An 11,909-nucleotide genomic window follows, 5' to 3' on the forward strand; every position below is an offset into this window, starting at 1 on the left:
TTTATTAAATGTTCTATTTCACAGTTTAAATTTGTTCATTCTTTTGGCCTCGATGAGTTGATTTTTAACGCTGTGGCATAGGACATTCATGAAGAGATCCCCTGGAAGCCTTTCAAACAGATGGGGTCAGATTCTCAGTGTTTGGTCCAGTGATCCATGGCTTTGTCCACTGTCGCCATAGAAAAGCTAAACATAGGAACTGAATAAAAAACTGAGATGTACATGGATCGATTTCAGTATGAATGTGTTTTATGTCCTGCTGGTCTGGTCGATAAAGTCCAGCCTGTGACTCATAGAGACTCTTGAGGATCTTAATATGTTCCTCTGAACCCCGACGGAGACTTTAATGACCACACTGATGCCAGGGCACTGCACGTCCAGACAAATAGGGACTCTGATCGCTGAACTGCAGGGGGCAATTTCATTTCAGTTCAGCCTGTTCAGAAAACTGATGTAGTGTCTTCAGTTCATCTCCTGAATCAGGCAAATTGAAAAGGAACTGAGGCCAAATCTGGAATTCATTGATAACATGGTTAAAGGAATAGTTCACCCAGAACTCAAAGTTCATTTACAAACCCAAATGACTTACACTACTGTTCAAAAGTTTGGGTTCAGTAAGATTTTCCTATCAAAGTCTATGAAAATCGATCAAAGTATGGGTACTTTTAAAGTGGTCTTTATGACTTATGGACTGTATCTTAAAGGGTTAGTTCGCCCATTTAAGACAAGAAGTTGTATGCAATCCTTACCAGCACTATAGTGCATACACACTGACCCACTCTGTTGTCACCTCCCTGGTCAGAGTTCTGGCCGCTGGAAGTTTTTCAATAAAGTTCTCCAGGTTATTTTCCGGGGCCACAAAACTGTGCGTTTTTACGTGAAAAAATGAATTGCGTTTCAAAGCTTGATTAATTTACCACAACAAAAACACGCCGGTCAAAATTCATACCTCAGTTTTTATCGGCACTATTTTCTATCCATTTCTATCAATCCGCGCCGCTGTCAACGTCAACAGTGCGCACGTTCCGATCAGCTGTTGATAGCGCGACTCGGTGACAACATGGCTGACTGCGAAACTTCTGATGGTGAAACCAATTTTAGCACAATGTCAGACGGATCAGATGATGAAAGTAATTTTAGCACAACGACAAAGGGATACCTTTATGAACCGGAGTATACAAGATCAAATCAAATGTTATTGATTGCAACACAAAACCTCAATTGTGTGTGTGTACAATCAAATAGTTTTCTCAGCAAATTGTACCAATATCCCTATATAATGTTTTTATATTAGACATCTTTTCACGTGTTTTATAATGGAATCTAAACATCAGCTTGTTTACCGTACAGTTTAGACATGGGATCATAAAGTTAGTAAATAGAGATTACCCGTGGTACTGGTACACCAAAACTCTTTAATTTTCCTTTTCCTCCTTGGTTGGGGATGTAATCGTCTTCGCTGAAGTGAGCACTACACACACAGAGTAGCCGATGGCAACCAGCCAAAGCTGTCTCATAGTTATATTCGAAACAGGAAAACGATGGAATCTGAACTTGGATCCCGGCACATCCTTGTGGTCACAGCCCGGGAATTTACAAGTTCGCACCAATGTTAATTTAATACTTTTTATGTCGTTGTCAATCGATTGTGTAAACACTATGGAACAGCTGATCGGAACGTGCGCACTGTTGACGTTGACAGCGGCGCGGATCGATAGAAATGGATAGAAAATAGTGCCGATTAAAACTGAGGTATGAATTTTGACCGGCGTGTTTTTTGTGTGGTAAATTAATCAAGCTTTGAAACACAAATCATTTTTTCAGGTAAAAACGCACAGTTTTGTGGCCCCGGAAAATAACCCGGAGTACTTTATTGAAAAACTTCCAGCGGACAGAACTCTGACCAGGGAGGTGACTACAGAGTGGGTCAGTGTGTATGCACTATAGTGCTGGTAAGGATTGCATACAACTTCATGTCTTAAATGGGCGAACTAACCCTTTAAGTCTTCTGATTCTTTCTGATACCTATATGTGAGGAACAAACCTAGACGTTTAGTTGTCATTCACTGAAAATTATGAGTATTTGGTTTGTGGTTGGATTGTTCTTTTCAGTGAATCATTTGATCAGATTGACAAATGAAAATGATTGTAAATGATAACCGAAATGTCAATTTGGGTGAACTATCCATTTAATTGAAGGCACTCATATTCAAACTGAGCAGAAAGGGAAAACAACCTAATTTCTGTTGATCTGTTGCTGAAATTTGTATGTTGCAGCCAGCACTCTTACATGCAGGGTTTAGAAAACGTGTGGAAAGCAGCAGCAAATGTGCTTTATTGTTTACTATTGATAATCTTATGCTGTTTGTGTGTTTTTTGAGTGGTGTGTATCAAGGCACGTTCACACCAAGGACTATAACAATAAATATATAGTTTTACAAATTGTTCAAAGAATAGCATTGTCCACACCACAACTCCAATCCAGTCCAATCCAACTTTATTTGTTAAGCACTTTTAAATGACCAAAGTTGACCAAAGTGCTGTACAGAAAAATAATCACATGAGGCATTGAGAACTATAACGATACACAGAGGAACGATATCACTTTCATAATCGTTTCCAGCTGATGAATGATAAAAACATTGACAGCCAATCAGAATCCATCCTGCTTTAAAGAACACAAGCAAACGGCAGATGACCGAACTGCAGTGCATGCTTATAATAAAAAGAACCCAAATAATTATCTTTATAGTTATCGTTCTTGGTGTAAACGGGCCTTAAATGTGTTTGTTAAAAATTTTGTCCACCTTTTAGGAACCCTGAGAGTTGAGCCCAATCTTTGTCATGCTGTTTCTTTACCCTTGTGTTTCCTAAAGGCCCTTAATTCAGATGACTGGTGTTCATTTGTCGTATTTTTTTTTAGAATGGAAAAATCACTTTTAAAGATGATCCTCTTCATATGTATCCCTTTGGAATCAAGATATTTTCAAACCCGAACTCTTGTGTGTTAAATACATAAGAACCAGTGTTATGTTACTATTATTTTACTGCATTCTTAGTGTTTATTCATATTTAGAATTTTTGTGTTTTCAGTTTTAATTTTAAAGTTATAGTAATTTCGTTATATGCTTGTCATTTTCATTAGTTTTATTTATTTTATTTAGCTTTAATGCATTTTTTTATTTCAGCTTTAGTAATTTTATTACTTCAACTTAAACATATTTGATTTCACGTTTGTTTAAGTTTTTTAAAGAATTGAATCTAATATTTGTTTCAATTAACAATTTTTAATAGCTTTAGTTTTAATTTTAGTTTAAGTTGTCAACAAAAACAACACTGCTGAGAACAGGGTTTAGTTATGATCAACTTCTATTTGGCCTTCATGTAAATGTTTTCTCTCTGAGAGGCATGACCCCTAAAGTCTGGTGTGTAGTGGATTTTTAGCACGTATGGGCTGGCCAGTGGCCATATATGTAGAAAAGCTCCAATGTACATGTCTTTGCTGACTGTCTGTATTTCCACTGCAGGTTCCGTCCACGCCACCTCTATAGCAGCATCACGTGTGGAACAGGCGCTGTCTGAGGTGGCCTCCTCCCTCCAGAGCAGCGCTCCAAAACAGGGACCGCTCCACCCTTGGATGACCCTCGCCCAGATCTGGCTGCATGCAGGTATAAACACAGCCCTCATTTGCATCTTGTTAACATAAGCCACGCCCATATCTTGTTTTTGCACTGTATGAGGTCCAGGTTTAATGGACGGCAAATTCTGTAGTCTTGCTATAAAATTCTTCATTTATAAACAAACTGTAAGAGTACACCATATTCAAATATAGAAAGCTTATTCCTCACTGCTTTGTGAACCCAGGTTGTTATTAATAACTGCCTTTGTCCAAACAAATACATTAGGGAAACCACATCCAGCAGGATCGAATTACCCATCTGGATATTTTTGCTCTCTGTCTACAATCAGCATTTACAGATAGACAAGCAATAAAGTTTAGGAAAGTTCTGCGTCTGATTCTAGCAACTCCAAGGCCATTGGTTCGATTCATATGCTACCCAAGTACTGATAAACGGGGTAGTTTTTTTTTTTAATGCTGATACCTTGGATTTTTTAGGCCTATTGTGGACAGCTGACTCCAGAAGTTTTCATATTCTGTGCTTTGGTTAGTTCACAGTAGTGAAACAAACTAAACTTTTTCATTGAAGCTTTAGTTCACCCAAAAATGAAAATTGCGTCATTATTTACTCACCCTCATGTCATTCCAAACCCGGAAGACTTTTGTTCCTCTTCGGAACACAAATGAAGAATTTTTGATGAAATCTGAGTTTTCTGTCTCTCCATTGACAGCCTATGCAACTACCACTTTGACACTTCAAAAAGTTCATAAAAAGATTGTACAACTAATCCATTTGAATCAGCCAGTTTAGTATACATTTTCTGAAGAGACTCGATCGCTTTATATGATAAGCAGATTGAATTTAGGCTTTTATTCACATATAAATATAGCAAAAGCTCAAACGTGCTGCGTAACACGAGAATGAACCTCATTGGTTCTCTCACGTCCAGCTAGCGTACTTGAGCTTCCGTGTGCAACAACTGATGTGTGCATTGATGAATGTTTATATGTGAATAAAAGCTTAAATCAAATCTGTTTATCATATAAAGCGATTGTGTCTCTTCAGAAAATTTGGACTAAACTGCTTCATTCATATGGATTAGTTTTACAAACTCTTTATGAACTTGCTGAAGTGTCAAAGTGGTAGTTGTGCAGACTGTCAATGGAGGAAAAGAGAACTCTCAGATTTCATTAAAGATATCTTCATTTGTATTCCGTAGATGAACGAAAGTCTTACAGGTTTGGAACGACATGAGGATGAGTAAATGATGACAGAATTTTCATTTTTCATCTTTTTGCAATATTCCAATATATTTTAAACACTTAATTCAATTAAAATAGTAAGACACTATAGGGCTGTTACCAATCAAATAAAACTAGGATCAACAAAAGCCATCTCTGTCGATGATGACACTTCTGTGACATTCAGCTGCAACTGAAGTGGCCTTATTTTAGATGTAGTTACACAGACTGGTTAATCTTATTCAGAGGTGGGCTGAATGAATTAACTCTATAATTACATTTGCATAGATAATACTATGAGGTTATTGTTCCAAATTAAAAAAATTTAAATGTGAAATTATTTTAAAAAGGAAATGATACTTTAAAACTGAAATTAAAACCACCAGTAAGTGACAGCACATCAGTGTCTTAATTAGTGAGTCATTGAATGAATCATTCAAACTGACTGATTCATTTAAAAAACAATTGAATAAATCAAATGAATAAGTCAAAATATGAATAAATACTATAATGGTACGTACGTACTACTAAATTTGGGGGAAATGGAGATACTAAAATTGGGAAATGCGTCTCTCACATAAAAATCCTTTAATTTGTTGTCTCAGTATAAAGCAGTCAACTTGGATACTAAGACTAATTATTCTTTAACCAGCTTGGCTGTCACTGAGTCAAGTTAGGGAACCTTAGCAGGACTTGGCAGGGTGAGAAAGGTGTCAAGAGTGAAGCATGCTTAGTAGTCACTTTCCCTGAGTTTGTTGGTTGGCTGAAAAGGCAGGACACCCCATCAGTTCCTCTGTTTCATCACTGTTTTTGAACTATTAAACAGTTCAGATGATGTAGCTGACAGCCTGTCTGAGAATCCCATTTCCTGTGTGACTCGAGATAAGAAATAAACTCAACGATCGGTCCCCCCAACAATGCTTCTTTCTCGATTTCCTCTTTATATCTTATTTTTCTTTGTCTGTCTCTCCATAGCGGAGGTGTATATTGGAATGGGAAAGGCGGCAGAGGCGACAGCGTGTACGCAGGAAGCAGCCAACCTGTTCCCCATGTCCCATAACGTGTTGTTTATGAAGGGTCAGGTGGCAGAGCTGCGGGGGAACGTGGACGAGGCCAAACGCTGGTACGAGGAGGCTCTGTCCATCAGCCCCACCCACGTCAAGACCATGCAGAGAATGGTGAGCAAGTTTTTTACCCGCTAACACAAACCTGGTGTGGTTTTACATATTCATTAAGGCATTATTTAGTAGTAATTGGCTGCTCCCCACAGTTTTTTCAGGATTTACTCTTCTTATGGGAATGTTTAGTGCGTGTTAGATTGGCATGCTGAGTTTGAGGAGAGAGACAAGATCTCATCCCGTGTCACTATTTACCAGACAGTGTGTGTGTGTGTGTGTGTGTGTGTGTGTGTGTGTGTGTGTGTGTGTGTGTGTGTGTGTGTGTGTGTGTGTGTGTGTGTGTGTGTGTGTGTGTGTGTGTGTGTGTGTGTGTGTGTGTGTGTGTGTGTGTGTGTGTGTGTGTGTGCGCGCGCGCGCGCGTGCGCCCTGCTGTCTCCAGGGGTGTTTGTGTGTGTCTTAATAGTAAGCAGAAATGTCATGTCTCATAAAGGAACTCCCCTGTAGTAGACGGCTGCAGGAGGAAGTATTGCCCCTGTCTCTGTCAAATCTGTCTCTCTGACCTTCTTTTGTGTGTGTGTCTGTTTATGTGTCTGACACGGTTCTAACAGCAGGACAGTGGACGGCATCTGAACTCTCAGAGCTGCTCACACTATCCATTTTCAAAAACCACAGATAATATAAATTATACGAAATAATATATTATTAATATAATATATAAATGATATAATTATATAATATTATATTACATAATTGAATCAAAATAAACCGTTTTTTCCCATATATTGTTACTTATCAATATTTTAGATCAGTTTTACAATATAAATAGATGATCTGTTTTCTAAAAAGCCCATGTTGTACTCTAATTTATGAATTTATAATGCTTTTTAATGTGGGTCAAATTTGAGGCTAAAGGGTATGTGCGGTTTTAAATCAATAGGAGGGTTTACATTTATCCAGATGGAACCTGGAATATTATTTTTTTTACCAGCAATAGTTAAAAACCTTCTTCCTCTTTTGATTTGTCTTTTTGCAGGGTCTAATATTGCATCAGCTACAGAGGTACAGTCTTGCAGAGAAGTTCTTGCGTGATGCGGTGCAGGTGAACAGTACGGCACATGACGTGTGGAACAGTCTGGGTGAGGTGCTGCAAGCCCAGGGCAACGACACCGCCGCGACTGAATGCTTCCTTACTGCCCTGGAGCTGGAGGCCAGCTGCCCCATCTTACCTTTCACCATCATTCCCCGCACCCTCTAACAAAAAAACCTCTGTCCGAGAGTCGTGCATGAACCACAGCCCTTAATCGCACACAAACGCCCGACCCTGAAACTTCTCTTCTATCCTGGAATGCCTTTCCCACCCCTCTAAACTTTTTATCTGTTCTCAGATAAATAAACTCCGATTGACACGGTTATCAGTGTGAACTCTTCTACACTGCTTCACTCTCGTTATTTTTACCATTCCCCTCTTCCTTCCTTTTTTCCCTGCTAGAATGTCCTCCTACTTCTGTACATCATAGTGGTGCTGCCCATCTTAAATCCCCGCTCCCTACAGCACTCTCATTGGTCAGTTTCACGCCACTGTATGATTGGACCAATGAGAAACCTGTACAAGCTGTTGTCACAGTGAAGCGGGTGATTGATGCAGCGGCTTCATCAAACCACAGTGCTTCCTTTTTGCCCGAAACATGTCCTGAAACATACAATCTCGAGATTCTAGTAGCTGTGTGTCACACGAACCAATAATAACACTGACACAGAGACGGTCAAAAGTGTCTATACGTGTGCTGTGTGTTTGTGCAGAGTTAAATGGACGGTGAGAGAGTGTGTGTCCTTTATATGTGTAACTATCCAGAATCTGTGGTGTGTGCGCATGCTTATTTTGAATGGAATACTTGACACGCTGTTACAGTGGATCCCTGTTACACGCACACGTGTTCCTGAGGACAGGTGTGTCAACCTTGTTATGACTCCTAGAGAAACATTATGTCCCCCTCTGATCAAACACTCTATTGTTTATATACTCTATGTACAAAAGAATCACCTAGAGCACATGGAACGGATGCCAAAAGAACAACTATTCTAAAAGCAAATATTTTATCTTGGTTCTTGTTAAAAGAGAAGATAAATCTAGTTTTGGACATTTCGTTTCGTTTGTTGGTTTATTTTTCCACATTTATCATGATTGAGAGGTCAAGATTTATATTGTTGATTTATCAGAGATGTGTTATATTAGATGTTTATTTATCTGTGTCTCAGTGGCCATGTGTTAGACGGGTGAAGATGTATTCCATATGTGTGTGTGTTGTGTGTTCCCGAGAAACGAACGTGAGGGGAGTTGGACTGTTGCAGACTGACACGTTGAACTCTCTCCGATATGCAAACTATCTTCATAATGGTCAAAAAGATTTCTGCCACGTAAGAGAGAGAAAGAGGAAGATTGTATGAGTGTACTTGAAGTTTTAGCAATGTCAATCACAGGGCCAAACACACAACTGGAAAAGCTGTTTTATGATGTCAATAAATGATCGATTGTGAAAAGTCTGTGTTTTTGTTTGTTATTCCTTTATTTTAGGACAGCTAAAATCGATTTGACTGTCAGATCATTTTTGGTTGCACTTTATTTTACTGTAGGTGTACTTGTAGTGTAGTACTTGGCTGAGAAAGTACTGGGTAGTCAACTACATGGGATAAGGTTAGGTTTAGGGGTAGGTTCAGGGTTAGTACCTATAGTTATTACCCAGTTATTGCTATTACTAAAGCAAATACTTAATATGTACATGGGGAACAGGACTGTAAAATAAAGTGCTACCAAATTTTCTCCTAATTGAGACCATTTCATACAATTGCATATTTATATCTCACAATTGTCTATTTGTCATAGTTACGACTGCATATCTCAAAATGTCACTATTTCTTATTTTAGGTGATCGGAAATGGGACAAACCACAGTCTGTCCCCAAGGGGAGATAGAGATCCCTTCATGTCTGTGCTAGTAAACTGGATGTATTATTCAGGTAACTAGCTACAAATATGTAAACAGTCTGATGGTCCGCACACATTAACTAACTTTCACAGGCAAAAAAGGTCCATTGTCGATTGTCAATAGTGTATGAAGCACAGCTCACACAAATGTCACTTTGTATCTCAGCATCTTTCTTTTGGTCAACACGGCAAATTTGCATGACCAACTGAACCTGAAGTAAAATCTGCGTTTGTAAATATTTCGCCCCTCATGTGAAATTCGTGATTGTTCCTATTGAAATGACTGGATTTAGCCTGCAAAATTTCACAACAATGGTAAATGTGACCACACCTTACTCTTACTCTGCCATAACGTTAACTTAGCTGACCTGAAGAGTATGGGGTCTGATTCATCTGACCTGAAAAGTATGGGGTTTCTAAATTTGTGGGTGTTTTCAAACTGGTGGGTGTTTATAAATCATGCAATGCAAATGATGCCCTTCACCCAGCCCCTCCCATACCTGTCACGAGACAGAGGTAAGAGACCATAGACATCGTCTATATGATGTCTATGTGAGAGACGGCTATACCGGCTTCTTCTTGCTCTGATTGGTTGATTACCTGAACGTGATCCTCCCGAACTTTGTGAAATAAAATTCAATTCGTAGAATATAGTCCATGTTTCAATTGCATTATGACTTGCATTCTGAAACATATCGAAACGTTATGACGTGAAACCGAACTCGCCTTTGCATTGACTTATGAAAAGCTAAGAGTATGTTTCAGCCCCTACTTTTACTCTTTAATTCCTTTTTGTGTCACTCACGTTTCCTTACATGCGCTGCTGACATCATCTCATGCATGTTAAATTACTGTTCCCCTGACTTGTGGTACAGATGAATACCTTAAAAAGCTCTCAAAGATTGATGAAGGTCCAAAAGCTCAGAAGCAAAAAAAAATGCAGAGAAAAGACGAGGGCAGCTGCCTCAGAAAACTAGCGTATACTAGATGTGGCCTAATAAAAAAGGAGTGAGGGAGTAAGAAGGATCTGAGGTGGGAAATGAAGAAGGTGAATTATTTAATGCACTTACAGGCCTTCCTTAAACTAATGAGTACTTGCCGCTTGCTTTACGGGACAGGCAGCACTCCCTGGAGCATGTAAAAAGAGCTTCAGCAAGAGTTTGGTCATTATTAAAGAGGTGTGTTTTAATGTCTGTCTGTAAAGTGTTTATGCCTCTTGAGACCTCTTCTTTGCTTCATTCCTGCTGTAAAGTGGCGAACATTATAAACAGCCCAAAATGGCCCCATGCTGGATCTTCAATCTGGGTCAGGAGTATGTTGAACCCTAATGAGCCCTCAGTGACAGCATTATTCCCCTGGCTTCTGTAAACACTAAAAACTAACCCTGACCAGTATATCTCTGAGGGTTTTCCTTTGATCATTTTCAATTGCAGAGCATTCACGTGGCCTGAAATATGGTTGAGAGGTTTGAGCTGTATTTCACTGACCATTGTACAATGTGGCACCTGAATGTACATCAGGCCCCCAAACAAAGCTCTGAATTTGAAGTGCTTACTAAGGCAAACGTCACTGTTATTACTGCACATACTTGTAGTTAGGGGTTTGTCACATCCCTAACTTTTGTTTGTGTAACTTTTTTTGTTTGTGTAACAAAAAACAAGAAACACCAAGCAATGCCAGAGAACCCACATATAACACTAACCAACCCTTTGCAACACCCTAGCAGTCATTCAAAATACCCTAACAAACATTTGACAGCACCTAGCAACCAACCACCCACAATACCTTAACAAACCCTTAGCAACACCCTAGCAATCATTCAAAATACCATAACACTACTTAGCAATGCCCTATCAACCACAAAGATCATCCTAGCAAACACTTAGCAAAGACCTGGCAACCACCAAAAATACCCTAACAAACAATTAGCATCATCCTATCAACCAAACAATACCCTAGCAAATACTAGCAAAAATAGCAATGATCTAGCAATCATTCAAAATACCAGAATACTTAGCAACACCCTAGCAACCACCCACAATACCCTAATACTTATAATGCCTTAGAAACCACACAAAATATGCCCTATAGCAACCACACATATCATCCTAGCAAACACTCCGCTAATAGCAATGCCCTGGCAACCACCCAAAATACCCTAACAAACAATTAGCAATGCCCATACCAAACAGCTAAACCTAAGCCTTAGCTAAAAACTTCTCAGAAGACCTTAGCAACTCCATAGAAGCACCCGGGTGACCACCCAGAACTCCCTTGCATTGTAGAAGTAAGTTTTGCATGGGCAAGAATCAGTCACATTTGTGATGATTTAATATAAGGTAAAATGTAATGTAAATGTTTACTGAAAGTATTTAGAAATTGTGAATATCTAGTGATTTAAAATCAATTTAATTTATGTGATATAGAAAAAGCTTTTATTTTAATCTCATCTCTGCTGTGGTCTCTCTCTCTCTCTCTCTCTCTCTCTCTCTCTCTCTCTCTCTCTCTCTCTCTCTCTCTCTCTCTCTCTCCCTCTCTCTGTTCTCTCTGGACGGTGGCTTGTGTTTCGTTGGTATTACTGCTCTGATCCTGTCATTGATTGGCAACCCAGTCAATTCTCACATCAGAGAACACGGAATCAATACGAGAGACTCCAGAGAGTTTGATTTTTATAGAGTGAGCTCACATTCTACCCACAGCAATGGGAAAATTTGTCTATGGCATTCAGGATGATGTTCTGTCAAGGCATATACAGAACCATTCGAAGCATTTAAGGGATAGTTCAATCGAAAATGAATTTATCATCATGTTTCAAACCCAAATGGCTTTATGTATTCAGTGGAACACCAGACTTTATTTTTTAATTAACAACCCCTCATTTTGGTGCAAATACTCTGAAGTTTCTGACACATTCAGTTATTTCTCCAGAAAATCTGCAATAGTGATTG

General features: G+C 39.0%; 1 protein-coding gene across 9 annotated transcripts in view; it reads left to right on the plus strand.

Moving 5' to 3' along the window:
* The window catches only part of ttc7b (tetratricopeptide repeat domain 7B), a 39,151-nt gene extending 30,634 nt beyond the window's left edge, over positions 1-8,517 (plus strand). For all 9 annotated transcript variants that reach the window (XM_077239663.1, XM_077239657.1, XM_077239659.1 and 6 more), the window contains 3 exons: positions 3,528-3,668; positions 5,837-6,039; positions 7,013-8,517. In XM_077239663.1, the coding sequence (XP_077095778.1) occupies positions 3,528-3,668; positions 5,837-6,039; positions 7,013-7,234 (566 nt within the window). In that variant the 3' untranslated portion in view covers positions 7,235-8,517. The remainder of the gene's footprint in view (positions 1-3,527; positions 3,669-5,836; positions 6,040-7,012) is intronic.
* Positions 8,518-11,909: the final 3,392 nt, after the last annotated feature.

This window comes from Siphateles boraxobius, unplaced genomic scaffold (assembly GCF_051911475.1).
Source record: "Siphateles boraxobius isolate OS27281-9 unplaced genomic scaffold, OSU_SipBor_1 22, whole genome shotgun sequence".
Lineage (NCBI taxonomy): Eukaryota > Metazoa > Chordata > Actinopteri > Cypriniformes > Leuciscidae > Siphateles > Siphateles boraxobius.